At 34.2% G+C, this 27,306-nt stretch overlaps 1 protein-coding gene and 1 pseudogene across 1 annotated transcript; both read left to right on the top strand.

Moving 5' to 3' along the window:
• The first annotated feature begins 7,783 nt into the window (after nucleotides 1–7,783).
• Nucleotides 7,784–11,640, top strand: LOC145167519 (Ubiquitin-associated/translation elongation factor EF1B protein). The gene is made up of 2 exons (XM_079086730.1): nucleotides 7,784–7,985; nucleotides 9,700–11,640. The coding sequence occupies exon 2, from the start codon at nucleotides 9,716–9,718 to the stop codon at nucleotides 11,417–11,419; it is 1,704 nt and encodes a 567-aa protein (XP_078942856.1). The 5' UTR covers nucleotides 7,784–7,985; nucleotides 9,700–9,715; the 3' UTR covers nucleotides 11,420–11,640.
• Nucleotides 11,641–16,344: 4,704 nt separating this feature from the next.
• Nucleotides 16,345–19,692, top strand: LOC145164839 (protein FAR1-RELATED SEQUENCE 5-like; annotated as a pseudogene).
• The last annotated feature ends 7,614 nt before the right edge of the window (nucleotides 19,693–27,306 follow it).

Raw genomic sequence — 27,306 nt, forward strand, 5'->3', positions numbered from 1 at the left:
AGTGATCCGGTTCAATAAGAGGGGCAAACTGGGGCCCCGATACATTGGTCCTTTCAGGGTGATCGCCAGAGTGGGAAAGGTAGCATACCGTTTAGAGCTACCCGAGGAGTTGGGTCAGATCCATGATACCTTCCACGTATCCCAGTTGAGGAAGTGTATAGCCGATGAGACGACAGTAGTGTCGCTAGAGGACATTCATGTCGATGCGAGTCTGAATTACATTGAGAGGCCGATCGCGATCTTGTATCGGAAGATCAAGGTTCTGAGGAACAAAGTGGTGCCCCTGGTTCAAGTCCAGTGGCAACATCGGAGAGGGTCCGATCTGACTTGGGAGCGGGAGGCAGAGATGTGGGAGTAGCATCCAGAGTTTTTTGCAGAGTGAGACTTCAAGAGCGAAGTCTGATTCTAGTGGGGGAGAATTGTAACATCCGGATTCCCAGGTATCATAATTTAAGTATTTATTTTGAGCCAAGAAGAGGGACTCGACGAGTTGACGCCTGAACTCGTCGAGTAGGATCGCAACTGATGACTAGGATTAATGAATGGAATCGACGAGTCGGCGCTGTGAACAGAAACCCTAAATCATTGGGCCTGAGCCCTATTTAAAGGCACTTATGGCCTTCAGTTGCGGATACCTTTCCAGAAGAGAGAACCCTAGCGAGTTTGAGTGTGTAGAGTGAGAGGAAGAGCTATCTTGAGCTTTTTGGTGTGATTTTGCAAAGGAGGAGAAGAGTTTCAGCAATAAGGACCGGAGGAGGTTGTTGTTCTGAGTTATTCAAGCAAGGAGCTTCATTCTGAGGTACCAAATCGAACCCTTCCTCTTCCCTATTGTGTAGATTCCATTTTTGGGGTTAGGGCTTGAATAACTTCATTTTTGGGGTCTTGAGTGCATGAAATCCCTCTTCCTAGTTGTGTTATAGATCTGGACCTTTCTAGGTCCAGAGAGCCAGAAAGTATGAAGCTTTAGTCGAGTAATCATAGGGTTTTGAAGCTAGGGAGCATTAATGGGGTTTCTATGGTATATAATGCAAGATACACCATGCATGGACACCAAGTTCAGACGTTTACGTGATTTTTGGGTGTTAGAAGGCCAGATCTATAAGTTAGAGAAACAGATCTGACCTCAGAAGGTCACATGAGTAATGCCATGGAGGAAACTCGCCGAGTCCATAAGAGAACTCGACGAGTCGGATCGGGTTGCCCCGCGATTCGTGATCAGTGGTAACCCGTCGAGTGAAAGGTTAACTCGACGAGTCGAGTAAGACCTTAGGAGGATCTAGAGGACACGCATGGACTCGCCGAGTCACCCGAGTGCACTCGACGAGTCTGGTCAAAGATGGACCGTTGATTGGAGTTGACTTCAGCTGACCTCAAGGTTTGGTCAAACTGATTCAGGAGAGGTCGTGGAGGGGTAGAAGGGTCTTCTACCCATTCTTTAGAAATGAGAATATAAGAGAGTATTGATTAGAGATATTATCATTTAATAGGCGGAGGCTAGATTGAGGATATCGAGCATGAGAGTTTACTAGACATCATACGAGGTGAGTCTTCTCACTATACATTACCTAAAGTGGTATTTATGTACACACCGGAGGGTCTTATGTGTTATGTGTATGATTGAGATTATGTGCCTTGTGTTATGTGTATGATGTGTGTTATATAGACCGGACCGGAGGGTCCAATGACTTACGAGGCAAAAGGGTCCTCGATTAGACTGTACCGGAGGGTCCAACGATTTAGACCGGGCCGAAGGGTCCAACGAGCTAGACCGGACCGGAGGGTCCAACGAGCTAGACCGGACCGGAGGGTCCAACGAGCGACGGGACTGGAGGGTCCCGCTGAGACACATCGACCGGAGGTTCGTACCGAGTTATAGCCTCGAGTGGCGTATGTGCTGTATGTGGTATTTTGGGGAACTCACTAAGCATTTATGCTTACCGTGTTATGTGATATGTGTTTCAGGTACTAGCGAGGATCGCAGGAAGGTGCCGGCATGATTTGTACACACTGATAGAGTATTATGTATTGAGATCCTGGGATATGTTTTATTGTGATGACATTGATACACATGAGATTTTGAGAATATTATATGAGTTTTATTGTGTTGGAAAAATGAAAAATTGTTTTAAAATTTACGTCGTTACATCCTCTGTCTATATTCTCGTCTCGATACACCAAACGACTACTTTGGTGTGTAGAACATCATGGTGAAGACTCGTAGTGAATTGAGTAAATGGAGGAAATGAGAAGGCTCACGATATTGAATGGTACCTATCGGAAGATATCGTAAGAGTGATATCATGCCTTTAGAATGAGTTTAATAAATAATATGTCTAGTACGGGAGAAGCACACTTTTGATTAGCAGAAAGAAAGATTATCCATGAAGATATCCCATCGTCTGACATTTCCATCACCAACCGAGTTGAAGCAGAATTGATGATTGAAGATACGCATGGAAAAAGTCCTAGTAGAGTCTAGGGAAAATTATATGATTGTTTAGACACATTTGTATGTGTTAAAATTGTTTTTGTGATAATGACTTGGAGAACTGTGAGACAATACTTGGGACGAGTATGAGTAGGTGTGAATGGTAGTAGAGGCCTATACTACCGGAAGCATAGGACTCACACTTGGATCAGGGAAAGTCACAAGGTTACCAAGAAGCTAGTACTTGATTGCAATTTATTCAAGTATGTCGTTACCATCGTTTCGGTAATGATTAAGAAGACGATTGTTGTTTCGACCCTAGTGGTCATATCAAATTGAGTCCGACTAAGACGAATATATTACATGGTTCAGAGAATCAAGTTCGATGTAGCATCTGACTTAAGACGGAAGATTGAAATAAAAAGCGATCAGTAGAGGTATCGCGAAAAGTTGATTGTAGCTAGAAATGCTACCTTTTAAGATGAGATTAGAACATGAACGAAAGTATAGTCTGTTCTGGAAGACTCTAAGAGACTTGAGTCAAAGCGTTGCAACATATGATGATAGGTCATTAGAATATGACACATCATTCCATTGTAGTAATAAAAAAAACTTATCTTAAGTTCGTGTCCAGTGAGGATCGAGATTGTGACTTGAAGGTCATAATTTGGAGTCTAACGTGAGATAGGGAGCAAGTGCAAGATCGAGCACCGCCTGCAGTCGAGAAGTCCAAGAATTAGATACTCATTCGAAGGAACATAGGAGTTACGATTATTACCTAGGATAAAGAGATAACGTACGGAGTCATTATACAGCCCTGTTTCGTTTATGATTCCGGGACGTAATCATCCTAAGGAAGAGATAATTGTAACGACCATAGATCCGGGCTAGTCAATTTAGAGACAATGAGCATCAAAAAATGAGTTTTGATGGAAGATTATTTAGAAGGATTAATCTTAACCATTTTATAGTATATGTTACAAGGGTTGCGTACATATAAAGAACGCCGAAATCTGAGTTATAACGAAGAAGTTATGGCCCGTCGAAGTTTTACGGCAAAACCGGCACGACACGGCGCGACGTAAATAGTGAATTTACGATAAAATACTTTTTGGCCTTAGTGATCTAAACAAAAGTCGTAGTATACGTTAAACCGAGAGTGTTCATAAAAAGAACGCCCAAATCTGACTTCGTATGAGGAAGTTATAATTTTTCTAAGATTTGGCATAGCAGTGCACAACCCGGAATTCGAATTTTAGATCGAGCGGTTTTTGGCCAACGCGACCTAAATGAGAATTGAAGATCTCATTAATATGAACTCAACGACAAAAAGACAGACAACACCGGAGTCTGTATGTAAAAGTTATGAATTTTACGCGGACATTTAAACAGTGTAATCACCTCCTACTGTTAAATTTAAGATCGGTCGAGAATTAGCCGACGGAGTAAAAAGGAAAGTTGTAGATTTTATTTTTACCTACGCTTGGATATAAATAACGTAGGAGACGGATCTCGTATGCGAAAGATATGGACGAATCTTAGTCGCTACTCTTCATGCGCGATAAATACGATACAGTTTTTGTAAAGCTGAGATAGAAGGAGAATTAGCCGACGGGGTCTAAATGAAAGTTGTAGTACTCGTAAATACCAACGTGTGAGTATAAAGAACGTAGAAAACGGAGCTCGTACGCGGAAGATACAGACGAAACTTAGGGGCTACTTTACTATAAAATCCCTATAAATAAAGGGTGAACTCTTCATATTTTCTTCACACCATAGGCCTTTCTTTCTCTCTCTAACTTCTCTCTAGCCTCCCTAAACCCCTCCCAGGTCTAGGGAACCTCCCTAGCACGAGAAGGAAGCCACGGAGCGCCCGACGGCTCCGAGAAGAAAAGCTTTTGGCTCGGAAACGCTGCTCCAGCGAAGCCCGGTTTTTAATAAAAACCCGCTGTAAGTGAGCTACGCCTATACTATATTTAATATAGCTTTTATTTAAATATAGTAATGCTATTAGGACCTTATAATAATTATTTGGGCTTTTATTATGGGTTATATAAGTGTCGTTATAATATCTTTTTAACCACTCGCGGTAACGGGGAATCTGGTTTGGAGGACCGCTTGGGTTGCTGGATTCAGAAGTGCTATATGCCACAATGATCCTGCCCTTCGGTGTTCCATGTCTGGCCCCTGTCTGTACATAGTGGGTGAGGAGTATTGTTTAACGCTTATATAATAGTAATAATAGCTAGACTATTAATTAGTCTCGGTGAATATAAGACTAAACTTTAGCGATAATAATGCTAGGTTTTGTCGAAGGAAAATAGAATCGTTAAAAGCGAAGCGTTGCCCGAGTTTGGAATCATCACTTTAACAAGTGAGTGCATAGTTACTTTCATATTACATATAGATATGAAGTATTTTATATAAATTACGTGTTATGTGTGCATATTATCTGTATACTTGCTATCTATGCTGGATGAACGATTTTATACAAGTTTTATATGATTTAAACTGTATATGTATTTATATCTACATAATATGTTGGGTAAAACATGGGTAGATGAAATATGAGTTGGATGATGAGTTGAGAGGTGATATAGACCATGAGGTAAGGGTGAGAGGAGTTGAGAGGTGATATAGACCATGAGGTAAGGGTGAGAGGTGGACGATGTGAGAAACCTTTTTCCCAAATGATGTCCCCGTCATCTAGCAGAGTATGGATGACAACCACGGACTATTCTAGACAGTCCAGTGGAACACTAGCAGGCTCGCAACCTGTAGGTGTTGTGAACGATGTGTTCACCCGATGTACTCTAAACCTTGGCGATCATGCAGACTTGGTGCCTAAACCTTGGCGATCATGCAGACTTGGTGCCAAAACCCTGGCAACTATGCGGACTTAGTGCCTGTTGTATAAACCCTCGCGACTATACAGACTTAGTGCCTAAACCCTGGCGACTATGCGGACTTTGTGCCTGTTGTATAAACCCTGACGACTATGCAGACTTAGTGCCTAAACCCTGGTGACTATGCGGACTTAGTGCCTGTTGTATAAACCCTGGCGACTATGCAGACTTCGTGCCTAAACCCCCGGTGACGATGGACTTCGTGCCGATTCCTTAGGATGATCCTTAAGAATGAATGAACGAGGAATATTTGATTCTTATGGTAGATCCTTAAGAGTAAAGAAGATAATGGGGATGGGTAATTGGGTTGATTGTTTGATGTTTAAACATAATAATTATATTATTGTGGGTTGAAAACCCTATGTACTCACCAGGTTTCCCAACCTGACCCACTCAGTTTATTTGTATCACAGGTGTCGATATGAAGTTACATTACACTGAGAGATTTAAAAGAGATGTAGATCACTAGTGTAAATGAATGTAAGTTTTGTTTATGCTTATGTTTCTGTATTGACGATGACATCCCAAATGTTTTAAAAATGAATAAAAATACATTTCTTCGGAAATGCTTTGATAACGTATTTATCATGTTTTTCTGGGAACAAATTCCGCAACATTTTTATTAAAAGAGTTACTCTGATTTTTATAAAGCATAAACAAAATCGGTCTTTTCTGGCCTTGAAAATGGGGATGTCACATTATCCACCTCCTTTGGTTATCCATATATGTTAAGATATTATAGAAATTCTAGAATAATCTTATATATATATATATATATATATATATATATATATATATAATCATCCACCACCTTCCTAAGGAAGGTTCTGCACCCTTTTGTTCAACTATTGAACAATTACACTTTTAGTCCCTGCACTTTTAATTAATTTCCTTTAATCCTAAAATTAATTTTTGATTAAATATTAATTAATAATATGATTACTAATTAATATATTATTTCCATAACATATTAATAAATCATTTATTCCAATTTATTAATCAAATTAATAAATTCTTCCTCTTCATCAATTAATCATCCTGTCAAGTTGCAAGTGTGAAGGCTACCCAAAAGGATCATGCCACTATCAATTCAAGTACATACCAATTATAGTTATGGGCTTAGACACCTAATCCAACAATTATATGGTGATTAAATAATGGTGAATTATTTATATTGAGGAGTATGATACCATAGAAAATTAGTTTATTATTGTGTTTAATTCTATGTGTTTCTTCCTGACTGGTTAATTTACTCGAAACGCCACAGTTGGTCATACTTTTAGGAAGAGAGTAATGATTTAAGATTGTCATGGAGTATTAGTAGATTGTCCACTGTGATTGGACATGACATAGAAGTTTTTGCTATACTCATAAGTGCTTAGATGAAATTTTAAGTATTGGATAAACCCATGCTTAGATATTACTTCATGGATTCTATCATGAGTAATTATATGACGATAATATATTCTATTCTTGAAACGGAGATATGTAAGTTATAGTTTGCAAATATGTATGCATTGGTTTTGCATCGCATCCATAACTGGAAGTTGTAAAATATAATTCCATGTATGTCATGATGAGTAAAGGTTATAATATATAGTCAAAGTTTGTTCGTTCCTTTTTCCTTAACAGGAAAACGATATATTTGGAAGCCTCAGTGATTTGATGTTGACATTCATGTGCCAGGCCTAGCCCAGACTAAATTGATGTGTTCAACTTGTAGTCTAAATTTAGTCATCATAATCGGAAATCGAGAAACATAATTTTGGACTATGAGATTGAGATGTATCCATGTCTCGTGTCCACATGAGATTGAGAAACATAATTATGGTTTCATATTTTGACCCCAAATGTTTCTTATTTCATACTTTAGCCACCAAACTTTCTTATATTGGCAGATTTGATCCCTAATAGTATAGTTTTGTAGTTTCATATTTTGGTTATAAAACTTTCTTATTTCATACTTTGGCCACATAACTTCATTATGTTGGCAGATTTGATCCCTAAATCTCGTATATTGGCACTTTTCACCCTTTACTTTGTAGAATGACACTTTCCACCCTGAATTTTTGGATTTCAGACTTTGGCCAAAAGTTTTTCGTGTATTGTCAAGTTTGGTAAGTACACTTTCGTATATTGTCAGGTTTGGTCCCTAGACTTTTTGAGTTTCAGACTTTGGCCACAACACTATTATATATTGATATCTTCATCCCTAAACTTTTATATTTGGCAGATTTGGTCTCCGAAAAAACAATAGTTTCAGACCAAAACAAAACTTAACTATTGTATTTCATGCGGAATATATGAATTCGTTTTAAGAGAAATTCCAACTCATTTAATTGGGCCTGTGTCTGGGCTTGGTCAGTGGTCTGGATTCTGAAATCTGAATTCGGACAAAACAAATTACGGAAAAAGTAAAAAATTGTGGTTCCTGGTTCGGTTTAAGACAGAGGAGAGAGAAGAGAGAAGAGAGAGAAAAGGAAGAGAAAGAGAGAACAAGGCAGAGACGGAAAACTACGTTCGACAATTCAAAGTTGCAAAACCTAATCGATCCAAAAAGGATACCTAAAGATCGAATCACAAAACCCTAACAAATCATCAATCCTGTTTTCGCCCCTCACTTCCCCCATTTCGATTGAACCCTAACGGTGGTAAGTCAATTGATTCATTTCATCAATTTTTTTGTCTTTCAATGGTGCTTTAACGTGTTCCAATATGAAATTGTCAACAATTCGAAGATATGTATGTGTTTTATCGGTCAATTCTGGAATTTTGTATTGAAATGTTGTAAAGTATCGAAATTTGAATTCATCTTAGATGCGGGTATAATAAACTGGTTTAAGGAATCCGGAAGCGAGGGTTGTTAAATGAATTATAAATTTTGTGGTGTTTTCAACGCTAGTGGATTGAAATTTATATCTAACCTATGTCTTTGTAAAACGTTGAAAATTAGAGGACAAGTATATATCTTTTAACAGCTACAATGTTAAATTAGGTTTGCCTTTAGGTTAATTCTTTCTTCTGAGAAGCTTAAGCAGTTGCAAATCTCACAATAACATATCATTTCCCCCTTTTGGCATGTTTAAGTCTTGTTGCTAGCTTTCAATAATGTTTTTGTTGGCTCATGTAATTGAGAAAGCAATAGATTGTGGTTCTTCCATTGCATTGGGCTGGGTTTATGAAATCAGATGTTAGGGTTGCTGATGGGATCTTTTTGAGTAATGACTTTTAGTTCTTTAACTGCTCATTGGTTACCTCCATTTTGAGTAATTTGTGGTAGAATTATAAATGTCTCTGTATGATAATTATTGTTGTTGGCTTGTGTCTTGTATATGACTGTTATGCCTATCATTTGTTGAGAAAAATTCTGTCACTTGCGTGTTATTTTCGCACTTTATGCGGTTTGTTATTTTTTGATTTAATGGTATAGTTATTGTTCCTTCTTGGATTTTGGAATGTTATGTCTATTACATTTAATAGTTTGTCGTTTTTACATCTCAACTCTACGACTTTTCATATTGTTAATTTATGAGGAATCAATAGATTTTCTTTCCGAAAGAGCCCTTAAGGAGAGATGCGAGATTCCAACTTATATAGAGGTAGATAAGACTGTGTTTAACCGATGTGGGACTTCAATGAGGCTTGATGAATGATAAGATTAGACTAGAAGTGTGTTGAGTTTTTGGGTTGTGATACCATGTGAGATATTGGAGTCTCACCTCTCTTCCTAAGGGATCTTTTGTATAGAAATTCAAGGACTCCACAATCCACATATATCACAATATGATTACATGTGTTTTTGTTCTTTTTGTTTTAGCTGCAATAACATTGTAACAAGGGTTTGGGGGCAGCGTATCTGGGTTAAAGATATTTGATGTTTGAAAAGCATTTTTCTTGTCGTTTTAACAACCCTGTCATAACAAATTTAACATCTCTTGCACTATTTAACACGATTTTAAATGTTAACATAACATTTGTTTCTGTTCATGAAATCAAAATCCTCAAGATCAGGTATTTTGTTAATTTCAACTTTAAATAAAACCTCAATTATGTATATTGAAATATACCAGATCTTTTTGGAAATTGGTAACTGTTCTCCATAACTCATACCTTATATGATGTTTTGCATATTATGTCTTCTCTTTGCAAATCTGGTTGGTTTATGTCTTTCCATATAATGTCAGGGCTTCTAGTATTATCTCAATACTCGTCTACACTAATTTAAGCAAGTTAATCATTTAATATCTACTTTGTAGTTTCATTACAAATTTTCTCTTTATTGAATGAGTCTTATTGGTTTATAATCCCTTTGTGATCTTCTTAAATATCTTTAAGCTTTTTTGACCAAGTAAATTCATTATGTAGGAATCCAAAACAGACAATGTCTCCAGCATCAAAGTCAAAGTCAAAGGACAAAAGGGCAGCTGCCAAGGACCCACCAAAATCATCCAATAAAACCACCTCAACTCCAACTTCCGGTGGCGGCACCGCCGCCAACGGCTACAACCCCCTTCTCGGAACCTTCCATGCACTCGATATAAACAACACAGACGATCATACCCAAAATGCCCTTGGAGTCGAATACGACTCCTTATCCAACAACGGAAGCTGGTCCGGCGAATCCGAAGACCACAAAGACAAAACCTCCGGCACCCCCTCCCGCCATGAACCACCGCCACCGCCAGGTGTCGACAACGATAAACGCGAAAAAATCCGCCAAAAAAACGAAAAAAAACATCAACGACAAAAAGAAAGACGCGCCCAAGAACTTCATGAAAGATGCAGCGGTTATCTAATGTCAAGAAAGCTCGAAGCATTAGCTCAACAGTTAGTTTCAATGGGGTTTTCTTCAGAACGTGCAACCATGGCTCTTATTTTAAATGAAGGCCGAGTCGAACAATCCGTCGCGTGGCTGTTCGACGGCGGTGAAGACTCCGACCACCGCGCCGCCGCCTCCGGCGGCGGCCACCTCAAAATCGACATATCCGAGGAGCTCGCCAGGATCACAGAAATGGAAACAAAATTTAAATGCTCAAAACAGGAAGTCGAACGGGCGGTTGTCGCCTGTGAAGGCGACCTCGACCAGGCGGCAGAAACCTTAAAATCTCAAAAACACGAACCACCTGCCGCCCCGAAAGTTGAAGAATCCGGCGAACCACCTGCCGAACCGCCGAAGGCCGCCCCTACAACTTCACGAACGTTATTAAAACCGCAGAAAAGTGAAGATAAAGATTTTAATTATACAAAAACGGTGAATATCGGGCCGCCAGCTGGCGACCCTGGAGTGAAAAGCTTGCAGTTGTTGAAAAAAATTCCGGCGAGCTCCGAGAAGCGGTGGCCGGTGGCGGTTTCCGGAGCAAACCCTCCGCAGCCACCGAAAACCGAACTGAAAAGCCTCCAGCTCGGGTCAGTAAGGGAACCGGTTATTGTAATGCAGAGGCCTAAATCAAAACCTATACCTACAGTAAGCTCGTCATCCTCCGAGTGGCACCCTACAGTAACTAACATGAACCCTAACGGATTCTCACATAGCATGCCCAGTTACGGGACAAGTGTCAACACACAATTGTACGATCAGTTTCACTACCCGCACCAGCACGCGGTGGATAATCATCATTTTAGTCAACAAAACGGGATTAGCCATAACCATTTTAACAACTGTGGTATCTGGAATAGAATGGGCGGTGTAAGTGGTGGCACCACCACTCCGCCGCTAGCTGCCGCCTCGTCTCTCGGGCTTTTCACCGGATCAAACGGATCTTCCGGGCCGTCGTCTCCGGTGGACTGGAATGCCGGCGACTCGGTGCAGTTCGATTACACAAACATTGACTGGAGTTTGGATCGGATTCCGGCGAGGCCGAATGGGATGTGGATGAATTTGGGGTCGGCGGGGAACGGTGGTGAGTTTTATTCGTCCGGGAAGGCTGCCACGAGACCGCCGGGGTTGCATCCGGAGGTGGCGGTGGCGGTGGGTTCTGAAGCGGCGGCTGGTGGCGGCGGCGGTGGTCGTGAATGGAGTTCTCCGTTTGAAGAGAAAGAGTTGTTCAGTTTCCCGAGACAGTTTGTGTCTTCACCCTCGCTGTAATGAGAGTGGAAAAAAAGGGTAAACAAATAATAAAATGTGATAGGGGGAATGGGATGATGAAAAAACAATAAGAAAACAGAAACTTGAAAAACATGTGTTGGGATTTAAATGTTTCTATTGGTTTTTTCATTAACTGCTTCTTGTTTGTGTGTGTGTGTGTGTGTGTTTTGGGGTACTTGAAGTTGAAATTAACAAATCGAGAGCAATTGATGCTATAATAACTTGTACATTGTGCATTATGAGCTGTACATTGCTCGTGATTTGCAAATTTTGGCAAGCTTATTGGGTGTTTTTGTTTATAAGTCTCATGAAAATGAAACTGACAAACTGTTAGCGAAAAAGTTGATTGCTACAAAGAGATGCAATTGGGGTCTTTTAGTTGCTTTTTCCAAAGTGTTATGTCTAATATTATTATGAGTATAAAGTGAAACTTGTAACGTTTTGATGCTTGTAAGTTTTTTGTTATATATGGTTATTAATAAAAAAAAGTATTAAAACATTACGGTTATTATGGGTAAGACATGAACCAAACAATGGATCGCCTTGTTTTTCGGTTTACTTGAACACCCCTACCCACATTTATAGATAAAGATAGAAAAAATACACCCCTACCCACATTTATAGAAAAAGATAAAAAAAATGATTTTATACAACAATTAACTATCACTTTTGTACACATTTAGTACATATTTAGTCGGAGTGGATCTAAACATATTTTGGACTTGATGCAAAAGAGATAAAAGAACATCAAAGGGGTAAATTTTATGAAGTACATACTGATTATGTTAACAAATATAACTAGTAAGTAGTGAATAAAAAAAAAAAAAAAAAAACATCATAAGATTGTAGTTGTCAAGCTGATATAGATTTTTTTTGCGGTTTTTCTTGAAACTTTGAAAATCATTATCATGATAAATAAGCAATAAAACTACAAATTAACCCCCATATATATATATATATATATATATATATATATATATATATATATATATATATATATATATAGAGAGAGAGAGAGAGAGAGAGAGCTAGGTTCAAATGTTTTTAGCAACTATTGTGTGCCTAAATGCACCAATGAGAATTCAAGAAATAATAAATCATTAAATAAATCATTAAAGGATATTTTGGACCTTTTGTACTTTTAATTAAGGAAATCATTTAATTGAAATATTGGAATTAAGGAAATACAGTAAATATATTTGACCTAGCTCGTATCAAGCACCACCGTCGTACATATAAACTTTTTTTTTTATTCTTTTTTCGTAATCGATCGACCATAAAGACTATGTTGGAGTCATGTTCCTTTTTCTTTGTGTTTCACTGCTGTGAAAAACCACCACCGAAGGGTGGTGGTGTTGCTGAAGAAGGAATTGCATAGACTTGTGAAAGCGATTATTGAAGATTCATCATCGGAGGATGAAAATGGATTTGGATGTATTGACAGAGGGAAACAACGATCGTCTTCGATTTGGGCTTCTTGTCCCCAGGAATTTCGTTGCCCCTGTCTAAAGAACTCATGAGAGATCCTGTTATCCTCTCTACTATCCTCTCTACTGGTCAGGTAGTTGTTCTATTCAATTTCTCTATTCCATTGGTTTTGTGTGTGTTGTTATTTTCACTTTTTTTGTGAATATGTCGACGAGTTCTTGCTGTGGATGTGTTAGATTAATGTCTATTTTACGATAATATTCTTATTTCACTGAAATCAGACTAAATTTTATGGTGAAATCCATTGATTATTTGAAATCGAGTTCTTCGCAAAAATTGATTTGTTGAAATCGATTTTATTTGCTTCTCTTCTCATCTGTGAAATCCATTGATTATTTGAAATCGATTTTTTAATGTAATACTTTCTAATTGATTTGGAATATGAATTTTTGTAGGATACAAAATTGCTGCAAGCATTTATCTGTAACTATGTGTGTTTATATTATATGAAATGTTTGACTAATGTGTAACAACTAATAGAATATGTGATAATACAGTGTGTGCCTAAAAGGTGTTCGATGAAATGTCGATTAGAAGTATGGTGTTTCATTGTACAATCTATATATGGGTAACAACACACGTCGTCATCCTTATTTCTCCTCCATCGTCTCCCACTTGGTAGCCAGATGTTCATCATCTCGCTGCCATAACTCTCCAGTCGGACCAACAAGTATTTTTGTTTAACTGGTAATGCATTCTAGCAGAATTACGAGTAATGCATGTTATTAGAATAACAATAGTATATTCTAGCAGAATAACTAGTAATACATGTTGTTAGAATAAATTACAATTGTTTGATGTCTACTACATTCTATCAGAATTTACAGTTGTTATTCTTTTAGAATGCTCCAAATTTTTTAATATTTGAAAGTTGATTATGTTTTTTTTTTTTTTTTGTGGATTTAGGTTTTGAAGAGACTGAATTCGATTTCAATCTCTCCTTATTTGTCAAGATAGGAAAAGTAAAAAACATCGCAAGATAGGAAAAATGAAATACATTCTGTTAGAATCTGGTCATGTGGTATGTATTCTGTCTAAACTCTTAGAATGTCTATTATTCTGGCAGAATTCGATTTCAATCTCCTTATTTGTCAAGATAGGAAAAGTAAAAAAAATTGCAAGATAGGAAAAATGAAATACATTCTGTTAGAATATGCTATCATTCTATATTATATAGTTTCTATAAAATAAGTAATGTTTGTATTCTGTCAGAATTTATTTGTATAAATGCATTCTGTTAGAATGTCTTGTGAGAATGTTTGTTAACAACAAGTACATTAGCTTCATTGGTAATACTAACGAATAATGCATCTTATTCTTTCAGAATGGCTTTGAAGAATGAATTCAATATTGATCATACAAGAGAAAGATTTGGAATCGAGGTCAACAACAAGTATATTTTGTGAAGAATTACATTCTTACGAAAATATATCACATTTTCATCATAGTTTGAATCAAGTGCATTATTTGGACCATTGATGAAGATCATGTGTATTTGCTTAATAATTGTATATTTAAGAATGTTATTTCTTAATATTTTTATTCATTTTTGATGATATTCTGTTAGAATATGTATAACTATATTAAATTGTATAAGACTATTAGTTTGTAAGAATATGTATGATTTTGTATTCACGTTCAAATGTATATGAAGAATATATGTTGAATTTTTAAATCAGGTTAATTATCAAAAATATATGCATTGGAAATATATTCCGCAATAATAAAATTGAAAATATCTTTACTAATTAATGTTTGACATTCTGACAGAATAAAATCGGATTTTTAAATTTGAATTATTTTAAAATATTCAAAATTTAAAAAATAAAGGAATTCATTATCCCTAAAAATCCGAAAATTTCCTTTTTTAAGATAGGTTAATTGACTAAAATGCCCTTATGCTGGAATTTGTGTGATTATATGGTACATGTTACCCTATTGTGATATCACAGACCCTCAGATCATGATCTTTGATTCTATTCCATCCGGTGGTCCAGATTTGTGCATTCTGGCACACAATAGTTAGTAAAAACAAAATAACCTAACCCTATATATATATATATATATATATATATATATATATATATATATATATATATATATATATATAGAGAGAGAGAGAGAGAGAGAGAGAGAGGTTCATTTGAGACCACCTATATTTTGTGAGACATGGGGACCAAATCTTAGCCTTTGATCAAATTTGATCTTGTGGCTCATAAAAAAGGGATTAACACTAATTAATCTAACTGATTAGTTAATTAGGGGTAGATTAGTCACTAGGTTAAATTTAAGATGATCAGATATCATGTTAGCTTAATTTTCACGTCATCAAGAAATCATCTCATTTGTTCCGGTTTTCTACCAATTTATTCGATGAATCAACATTCCTTGTTCTTCAATTCAATTTGATCGATATTCTATCTCCAATCTTATATTCTTTCAACCGATAATCGATTTGATTTAGACATTGATCGAACGATGCTAAATCATAGCTTTTAAATTCGTGATTTTTGTGTTTTTCGAGTTCATGTTCTTGATTCTTCTACATCTGCAATTAATAATCTGAGTGATTGATGTTTATGTTCATGTATCGACATTAGCAATTCATTAGAAGATTTTGATCAATTTTAACTCTGTGATCATCGATTTCGGTAGAGGTTCAAGTGTTCAACGATTTCTGCTAATCTTCATCTTCAATAATTATTTACGATCTTTCAAGCTGTGAATTTTACTCAACATCATGAAATCGTCAATTGATCAAGGTTTGAGTTTTCATCGAGTTCACTGTTACTTGCATATAACATATTCAATTTTTAACCTAGTTCATGAATTGAATCATCAAGCTATTATCGATTTCTCCAATTTTATATTTGTATGATTTGTGATTTCAGCAATCAAACATCATCTGTTGTTGAGACATCCAATTCAGCAATCAAACATCATTTGTTGTTGAATTTGTTTGACCTAGAAAACAATTTAATCTATAATATGTTATTTGAAAATGCATCATCTATTTCATTGTTTGATTTTTAACTTTCATTCAATCATTATGTTTTTCAACAATATGTCATATGTTTTCTTTTGATTAACATCATCTATTTTCTTTTCATTAACATCATCTTAGTGATAAGTTCATGAGACTGCATGTTATATCTTATAGAATATTGTACATACATTTATATATCAATAATGATAATAGTTATGGATGATTTGGATATGCATGACATCGAAAACAATCATCTCGATGAAGAAAATCATCAGTTCGGTTCTAATGATTAAGAGATTCTTCATAACGATGAAAATCAATCGGAAATCCAAGGTAATTTTGTTAAATTTTACTTTATATCATGATTTGATCAATTGATCAAGGTTTGAGTTTTCATTGCTTTCATTGTTAGTTGCATATAACATATTCAATTTTTAACCTAGTAACAGTTATGGATGATTTAGATATGAATGACATCGGAAATGATCATTACGATGAAGAAAATCATCAATTCAGTTCTGGTGATTCAGAGATTCTGCATAATGATGAAAATCAATCGGAAATCCAAGGTAATTCTGTTACTGATATCGGTTATTCTTATAGAATGATGTTGGTGATAACTTCATGTTACTGCATATTATGCTTATAGAATAATGCACATATAACATTGTGGTTTTTTATGATTACAATCATATGAATACAAATTATTTTGATTATATGTTAACATGGTGGTATATTCTTTTTTGTAGTTCAAAGTGACAATGTTGCAGCACAATATGGCTCTTGCAAACAATTCATTTGAGCTGATGGTTCTTTATTTTGGATTCCAGAGGTTGAAGCTAGTTGGATACCTCCTATGGGTTCAATTTTTAAAGATATCAAAGATGCTATTAAGTGGTATAAAGGATATGCATTAAGATCTGGTTTTGATATTAGAAAATCAACAGAGAGGAAAAAGAATGGAATCACAACTTCGAAATATTTTATATGCAATAGAGGGGGATTGCCAAACACTTCTACCTTAGACACGATTAGTGATGATCATAACAAGCAATTGAGAAATAGTAATTGTAAACGCACAAATTGCAAAGCTTTTGTTGCATTCAAAGTTATACCCCATTCTTCAGAAGTTTACATGTGGCGCTTTGAACAACAGCACAACCACAAATTGATCAATCAAGATTGTATGCATCTTTCAAGAGCTAAACGTCAGTTGGATATTGTTGATCAAGCTTTTATACATAAGCTTTCGAGTGCAAAGGTGGGGGCAACTACAACATATAGGTTAATGTGCGTTATAAAAGGAGGATGTGAATTTGTTGGTGGACTAGAGATAGATTGGAAATATTTTACAAGGGATATAAATTGTCACATCGGGGGCACTGATGCAAATTTGTTGATTACAAAGCTTCAGAATCGTAAAGAGAATGTTACAAATTTTACATACGAATACAGATGTGACAAGAAGCAGTTAAATGCTCTCTTCTGGGCCGATGACACTTCAAAACAAAACTGAGTTATTTGGGGACGTTGTTTCATTTGACGCAACATATCGTACAAACATGTATTTATTCTATAATTATAAACATTTTTTAGTTGTATATTCTAATGGTCTTTTTTTTGTGTTTTTTAGGTATTCTATGGTATTTGTACCTTTTACTGGCATTGATAATCACAAAAGGTGTGTCACATTTGGAGCTGGTTTGTTGTGTAGAGAAGATACAAATTCCTATATTTGGTTACTTCGGTCATTCTTGAAGTGTTTTGAAAAGCACCAATCATGGTTGTGACTGCTCAAGATCCAACAATGAAAAAAGCTATTGAGATAGTATTGCCACACACAAAACATAGATCTTGTATGTGGCATATCACAAGTAAACTTCCATTGAAGGTGATAACATTATTGTTTTATTCTTATCAATATAAATATGACATTATTTTCAATATAAATATGACATTATTGTTATATTTTTATCAGAATATTAAAATGAAATATTTTTTGTAATTAGAATAATATATTAAATGAAATGCCTTTTTATACTGTATTATATTCTTATCAGAATATTAAATGAAATATTTTTTTTGTAATTAGAATAATATATTAAATGAAATGCCTTTTTATACTGTATTATATTCTAACAGAATAATATATGAATTGTTTTTGAAGGTAAGCTGGGAATCAGATTTTAAGGCGGACTTCAATAGTATAGTATGGGACTCCAAAATTGTTGTGAAAGATTTTGAAATGAGATGGGATGCATTAATGGTAAAATATAAGTTACAAGACAATAAATGGATGAAAGATATGTTTGATTTGAGAAGCAGTTGGATTCCAGCCTATTTTAAAGATGTACCAATGTCGGGTCTAATGAGAACAACTTCTCGGTCGGAAAGTGAGAATTCAGCATTCAATAGGGTATCGCATCATGATTATACGTTAAACAATTTCATGAATGCTTTTGAGTCTATTATGGAAAGGCAAAGGAATAGTCAGATCAAATTTTATTTTGATACATCTACTATAATTCCAATCATCAAAACACCTCTTGAAGATATGGAGAAACATGCATCTATGGTATACACCAGGGCTATTTTTCTCATGGTGCAGAGGGAGATTCTTCATTCACTTGTTTCTTGTTCACAGAAGAGTGTTACTTCAGGTGTTGTTTCCGACATATGCATTGTCAAACATAAAACGACAAATTTATCAAAGAAGAAGATAGTAGTTGAAAAAAAAAGTTGACATCGATTGTGAATGGAATTTTAACACAAGTGAAGGTGATTTCGAGGTAATGTTGACATTTTATAATTCTAATATTATAATTTTGATTACTAAATTATTGTCTTTAATTTTTTTATATTATTCTAATTTTTCTTTTTAGAATATACTTAATATTCTAATACTTTGGAAAACTATTCTAATTTTTCTTTTTTTAATATACTTAATATCCTAATACTTTTGAAACAGGTTGAATTCAATAGAGAAGATCTAACGGTGAAATGTTCATGCATGCTTTTTGAGCGTTTTGGAATTTTTTGTAGACACATCTTCTGCATTCTAAAGATTTATGAAATACAAGAGATTCCGTCAAGATACATTCTTAAGAGATGGAGAAGAGATATTATCCCCACCACAATTTTGAAAAGGACTGTTAGATATGGTGATTCATCTGGAAATGTTGAGAAGGTTGCATACAAAGCATTTTTCATGCTTGATCAATGCATGTATTCATTAAGTAATGATGACAAGAAGTTAGAAGAGTTCATGCAAAAACTAGAAGTTTTTATGACTGATATTGGTGAACAAGGTTCAGGCAAATCACCAGTTACAAAAGAAGCTCACATTGATAAACTTTACGGAGCTACTACGAATCCTGAAGTTGTTGATGTTGAAAATCCACCTATGGTGAAGAATAAAGGTTCTGGTACAGGAAAACGTTTAAAAAGTGTTTTGGAGAAGGCTACTATTCAAGGTAACAAGCAATCAAGATCATGCAAAAGATGTGGGGTTAAAGGGCATAATTCAAGGAAATGTTTGACATTGTTGAATAACTCCAAGGTACAAAGTGCATAGTTGTGTCTAGAAATATATTTCGATTTTTTTCGTATTTCAATAAAGTTCAATAATACCATATAGATAAAAGTTTGAATTTCTTTAGTTTGGACATTTTTTAGATGTTTTGGTTTGTGATGATGTATGAGACATTTGGTTTGTGATGATGTGTGATATATTTGAAAACATATTGATTCTTCTAATATTTTCAATCTTTAATTTTTGCATTGAAGTATATACGAATGATTGCGGTATAATGTTTTGTTATCAAATTATTATAATACAAGATTATACATGTAAGAATGTTATATAGGTATATGCAACATCTAATATTATTCTAATAGAAAACTGATGTCATTATACATTATTCTATTAGAATATTCTACCATGACCATTAAGAAGTGATCATAATACCAACTATACATTAAGCATTAATCACCTAATAAACCATATCAAGTTTCATACATAATACTAGGCATCATTTTTTGTCTAATTTGTTCAAAATAAGATAGATATTACAAAAGGGATTGTTTGTTAAGTCACCATAACCACGTTTATAAAATTCCAAACTTCTATCAAATTCTATTTATTACCCATTTCCAGTTCATTCATTCTATTGATACCTTCCTCTAACATCTTTTTTCTAGTCGCATGATCAAATTTTCCAAATTCGATTGCCTCTTTGATAACTCTCTCCTTGTGGTTGTTGATTTCATGTGTAGCAATCTTAACATAATATAAGGCACGTAATTTTACAAATTGCACATCTTGCACATCACTTCCTTTTTCCATTTCCACATTCCACTTTCCTTGCTTTTCTCCACAATATTTTTCCATTTGTCTCATTAAAAGTGCTCCATTCTTTGTTGTTAACTTCTTTGTGTTCCAGTCAATTTTCATCATCTTCACTGTTGTTGATCGCAAACCTTTGATTTTATTGACGATAAATGTAGTTTTCTCCAGATATCGTATAAAGTACAATTTCTGCAATGTATATTAACAAAATTACATTATTCAATCTATTATATTGTAACTGTAATACATTTAATAAAAGTAAATGAAAACTTACTAATTATGTAGGTGTCATTCCATAAGTTTCTTCTAACGATTTTGTTTTTATGCTGTCTATAATATGAACTTGTGGATATGTTAGGTTGAAAACAACAGCATACATCTGATCACCGTTATGTATTGGGAAAACCACCTGCAATTCCAACAAATTGATCAAAAAGTTAACATAATTCCTATCCTTTAATAATGTAATATTTTAATTAATAAATAATTCTTACGAGTTTAAGATCATTGAAATCTACATCTGCCTTGAAATTAGATAGAAAGTTATCAACACGAGTCTCAAAAGTTAAAAAATGCTCGTCAAAATATTTAGTTTCATCTAATAACTCAGAACTCTGTAAACATAGAAAAACAGAAAAATTAGAATATATTGTTATAATTTATAACTAAAATATAAAATTTCCAATTGTAAAAGAATTTACCATAATTTTGGTATTGAAGAACAGGCGGTATGGTTTACTTTTTGACTTTTGTTCCTCGTAATTTAGAACAGCAGCCCAAGAATCAATCACACGATGATGTATAACATGTTTAGGCCGCATGCTCTCAAAATCTTGTCTATGCATAATCTCTCCCGTATTTGTTTCAAAAAGTAGCTCCCTTAATTTTAAACATGAACAAAAAATATGTCATCAACATTAGAATAAATATCCACATATATTATAGTTAAACAACAATTCAAAAAAATAATACATGTTTAATTGAAATAGCAAGAGTTAGTGACTTACATTCTATTTTTATCCTGTGCACATCTTATTAGAACCTGAATCAAAAGAACATTCTGCAAATCGATTCTATCAAATAACTTCACAACTTTATCCATATATGGTGATTTGTAAGAACTTATATCATTCTCCCCCGTGTCACCATTTTGAGATTCAACCCTTTCATGTGATCCCTTTTTTTTCGTTTTCATTGTTTTGATTATCAGCACTTGAAAAAATAGGATCTGAAAATAACTCAATGAACTTCTCTTTCAATTCATTTGTTATATTGACATCTGGGAACTTTGATATACAATCAGAAACAATTCCATACATGTCCTCCTTTCTTGATGAAACTTTATTGAACATCTTATCAAAGTTCTCTTTATATTCCTGAAAAATAATAAAATACTATAATTATAAGCATGTAATATTTTATCATCTCAGAATATCTAGAATATTTAATATAAACCATAAGCATGTAATATAAGAATATCCAGAATTTTTTATAACATCATACTTTAACCTAATATAAAAAGAAATTATATTTTATATTTTAGTTAAAGTTACCTCAACAGTGTCATAAAGATTGTCTTTCACATTGGACGGTCCCTCGCTATCTCTCATCATTTGTGTGAAAACAACTTTTCCACATCCAAACCCACCATCTTCAATTTCAAAAGACTGCATGTTATTCAAATTATCTGTTGACCACATTGTTATTGTTGGAATTTTTCACTTTAAGATTAAACGCTGACATTCAAGACCGTCACAGTAAAGTAGCTGCATGATAGTAGTTTTGTAAATTGTATTAGATATTCATAAATAAAAAATAATTAAAATAATTAAACAAAAAGCATACCATCAATAACAACATTGGCCCATTATAATAACATTTCTTTTTATCTTGATGCCGTAGAGATCTTGTATTCTTTAGACAGTAATTTAAGTACGCACACCAATTAATGCATGAGATGTCTTCAACAACAACTACTCTTCTAACAGGATCTATGTTGCACGTCCCATAAGAATGTGATTCAGCAAACGTATTCACAAACAAAGAAAGAAAATTTAGCTTGAAGATATCATCATCTCTTTTGGATTTCAGTTATGATCCATAAGCAATTCATGTCAAACATAGGCTATGAAAATTATTGTTAGAAACACTCTAATATTTCTATTGTTCCATAATATTGGAATTATAAAGTATAAAATCATATTTCAGAAAAAAAAAGTTTAGATTATTTTACCCATTGACTGTGTATCTGATTCTGTCTCTGATTCTGTTGAAGAATCAGAAACATGCTTTTTCTTTTTGTGCTTCACATCATTATGGATTAATTTGCTGTGGCGCTTGAAATGTTTTTTGACTTTTCTTTTTTTCTTTTTATTTACTTTATCTGCATCAATAATTATTCTATTAGAAGAATGTAATATACTTTTATTGGATGTCACCATATATATTATAAAAGACAACATATTTTACCATATTCATCACTCTCTGTTGTGGATGTCTCTGACTCTGATGTCTCTGACTGTGAAGATGAAGAATCTGAAACATAGTGTCTTTTTTTCTTTTCAAGTCTTTTCTTCTTTTTTGTAATTTTAGCTGTATGAAGAAATTTAAAAATTGAAATAAATTAGAATATTTATTTTAATCAATTTGAATGTTCATAATAATCAACTGAAAAAAATAAATCCAAAAAATTTCTTTTGTTAAGTATTTTAAAGAATGATTGTTGATACCTTTTTAATTCTTTTTCTATGCTGTGAGGATGAATCAGAAGAAGAATCAGAGTCGCTTTCAGACGTAACAACAGTTTTTTTTTTAATTTTTTTCTTTGATTTTCCTTCATCTGCCTTCTTTTTCTTTTGATTTACAATTTGCAAATCTTTATCATGAAATTTAACAATTAAAATCAATTAGAATATATGATAAACAAAATTAGAATATTCAGAATAATTAACTTAAAAAAATAAATCCAAACATTTGTTTTTTATGAATTATTTGAAAGAAAGTGTGTTCATACCTTTTTTAACCCTATCTTGATCCCCTGAATCTGTGTGAAGAAAATTATCAAATAAAAACAATTAGAATATTTATTAAAAGCATTTAGAAGTTACTAAAAGCAATTATAATATTTAATCTAAAAGTAATTACAATTTATACCTTTATCTATATAAATTTCTTTCATTGTTTTCTTGCAGTTGCATTTGTTTGCACTTTTTTAGCTGCATCAATAACAACAAATTCCATTAGAATTCATATTAGTTGAGGATATATAATCTGGTCACAGTTCTATAAATACATAACAACAAATTTCTAATATCAATCAACATAAAATTCACTAGAATACAAAGATTTTTTTTGGCTAAACACTATACTACAATCATAAGAAGAGATTTATGTTACCAAAATCTATAGTATTAGACAATTTATGGGTCTAAATCTAATTAAATGATGAACAATTAGTTAGAATAACATAACATATTTGCTGATTTTGATTAAGAATATTTAGATCAAATGAAATGAGGAATAATTAGAACACTTTTGAATAACATGTAGAGTTAACATTTAGTTACATAGACTCTATATAAATCACACACTGAGATTTAGGTTTAGATTGTATGTTTTATAATGCTATATTCCATTACATCCTGACTTCGACATATAAATCGCTAGTGAAATATCTCGATTATTAGACATTTATTGAAGATACACAACGATTTAAAGTGAAAAAACTTTCTATAATAAGAACAGATAGGTTTATTGAATAAGAACAAGAGGTTTATAGTATTTACTTACTTGGAATAGCTGTTGATACAAAATCAGAATCCGAATCTGTAGAATGAGCCATTTGATTCGATATCAAATTCAAATCAAAAGGTTTTTAATGTTCTAGTTGATTATCGAGGGTTTTCTTGAATCCGAAGATGAATTCCAGGTATAATGAGAATAAGGAGTCTGAAACAATGATCGAGATTTGGAAGCAGAACGATGATCGAGATTTGGATCAAATGAGTTTTAGTGTTTGCATCTAGGGTTTTTAGGAAGAATACCGGGTGTTTTTGTGTGTTGAATGAAAAAGAATGCAAAATTCCATTCATGCCCCTCCGTGTCTTGATCTAATCCCAAAGTTCCATTAATTTACAAAATTGTCACCGCCTATTTTATGGTTTAATCTAAATTAATATCAGCCTTTGATTATTCAAGATGAGTGGTCAAGATTTGGTCTCCCCGTCTCACAAAATCTAGTGGTCTCACATGAACCTAACCCTATATATATATATATATATATATATATATATATATATATATATATATATATATATATATATATATAATAAGAACCTTTAAAGGTTAAGAATGATGTAAGAACCACTTTCATTAAGGATATTTTTGTAATATTAACATTAAAAAAAAACATCCATCATATTCATATTAGTTTCAAATAATTTAATCATTGACAAAATAATAAATCAAATCATATTTGTAAATTGAAATCGTAACTTACGTAACTTTCAAAAATTTATTCCACAATTTTGTTTTTTATGTATTATAATAATGTTAAAGGCCCTACAATCTTTTACTTCCAGCAACAGTGAATCATCGAAGGAGTTATTTGCTATTTTAGTGTAAAAACTTTTTAACTCTCAAACTTTCCAATTTTCAAACACAACCACCTTGCCTTCTGTCGCTTCCTCCGCTACCACTTTCAATGGCCACATGATCTACGGAAATTGTCAGTTCCGCCGCTGCCTTTCCTCCATTGGTACTCCAGCGAACCAGTGTCGTCGACGACGTTAAACCATCACCAGATTTGCAGCCATCGTTGTCAGCTACCGCCAACACCTCCGACGTGAGCCTTCTACACCTTCAGATTTGTGATTTTTGCTTCGTCTTCGACCACTTTCGGACCTTCAACCTCGCCAAAACACCGGAAAATGCCGCATTTCGCCTTTCCATATGATCTCTGGTGCTATAACACTGAAGACCGTCTCCAGATTTACAGCTTCGGTGAACTGATGTCGTCGATAACCTCAAATCACCACCATATCAGTAACCATCGTTTCCAACTACCACCATTACCGCCGACGTCGACTTTATACATCTTGAGATCTATTATTTGTACTTTGTCTCTGACCAGAATCATACCGACGACCTTGCCAAAACTTCAGAAACGTCGCATGTCACATATCTTTCTGATCTGCGGTTGTTTGGCATGTCAAACCTAACAAATAAAGGGGTACACAATGACTCCAAGAACACTTTTACTTTGCACTAAAAATGTAATACAAGATAAGCACGGTCGATCCAAAGAGACACAGAACAAATACTTATACCCTTTTTGCGTAAGGTACAAATGTGGTCACAAAAGTGGGGGGGGGGGGGGTATATGCACTGATTTAAGCAAAAGACTAAAGTAATAAGCAAATAATTGATTAAATAAGATAAATTCAAGATTTGTAAGTACTCCAACTCTATGCAAGACAAATTAGTAATGTGATTCCATGGGCGAAATGATATTTGTTCAATTTTATCTAACTTGGTACTTGGAAATGCTAACTAGCTCTAACACTTCCCATTCATCACATTGATTAACCAAAATAAGCTATTTGATTAATCCTAACCTTACCAATCTAATCTAAACAAGCTCTTAGATTTAGGTTGAAGGATTGCATTAAACTTTATGTGAATGTTCCCAACAACATTCAATACTCCTCACAAGCCCGGGAGCATAAGAATGTGTGAATAAGATTTACACAAAATTCATTTAATAGAAATCAATTTAGTGCTTGTTACCTAGTCCAATTTATAAAACAATTACGGATTTTGCAGTTAGATAACTTGAATGACCTAATCCTAATTCAAATGACCAATAAGAATCACAATTAAATCAAACATTCAATTGAAATGAAACCAAATTCACTAGATAGAAATCAAAAACAAACATCAAGTCACATGATTGGAATCACTCCCAAATGTCAAGACATAAAGTTGGAGAGTCTAGAGTTCTAGCCACATATGACTAGAACAAGAACACAAATGTAGAAAATGAAGTTAAAGTTCTTACAAGATGAAATCCAAATAAAATCCAAGTGTTAATTGACTCCGAAATCCTCCAGAAAATCGCCCACAAAGTTCCCAAAATCGACAGAACCCATTATGAAATCGGTTACACCTTTTAAAAGAGAAGAAAAACTGCTTTTTAACCCACAACCAAGTTTATATGGCCCGCGTAAATTAACACTGTCGTTTACGCAGCCCGTGTAAACGCAAAAAGTAGAATGCGCAAACTGCCTTTGTAGATTCAAATCAGCGGCCCGCGTAAACTCATGCCTTACGTTTACACGACCGTGTAAATCCCTGAATGGCTGCAATTTTCAATTCTTCAACATCTTCCTTCCCGGTGCTCGGCAAGTCATGAAATCTTGTCCTCATCTTTTATTCACCTCCCTAAGCGAGATCCCACCTCCAAAAGTCCCTGAAATATCACAAAAATGTGCGAGTGAAATAGTATCATGGAAAATTCCGGAAAACATGTAAAATGCATGAGTTTAAGCCTAGATACAATGCATTTTTATGAAATAAAGCTACAAAATGGGTGCATGAAATGCACCTAACAAATATCCCCAAGCTTGAACCTTTCTTGTCCCCAAGAAAAAACAAGAAAAATTTAGACCGGAAAGAACAAAAGAACGAAGAACAAAAAAAATTCAAGATCCAAACTTTTGAAACTTAATGCTATAACCAAAACAAACATGAAAGAGATCCAACCCAATTAACCTCATTTTTGTAGCATAGTTGAAAATGTACTTGTCATGCCTTGAGTCGACTTGGCATTAGTCCCATAATATTATATATAACAGTAAAAACAAGACTTTTGGCCATTCCCTAATGCAACTCAACAGAATAAAAAGTCACAAATCTTGTTCACTCTTACTAGTATTGAGTCAGCGCATGGAACAAATTATGGTCTTACTCTCATGAAAACACATGTGATGAAAAATATGCTCAACCATCTTTATTTTACAAAATATGACAATGACCGACTCCAGCTATTTGCTGTTAAACAATCTT

The sequence above is a fragment of the Lactuca virosa genome, chromosome 3 (assembly GCF_052849685.1).
Source record: "Lactuca virosa cultivar CGN04683 chromosome 3, Lactuca_virosa_CGN04683_v6, whole genome shotgun sequence".
In the NCBI taxonomy this organism is placed as follows: domain Eukaryota; kingdom Viridiplantae; phylum Streptophyta; class Magnoliopsida; order Asterales; family Asteraceae; genus Lactuca; species Lactuca virosa.

Excerpts from the sequence above, each read along its gene's own strand:
- LOC145167519 (XM_079086730.1), top strand. The coding sequence starts at position 9,716 with ATGTCTCCAGCATCAAAGTCAAAGTCAAAGGACAAAAGGGCAGCTGCC.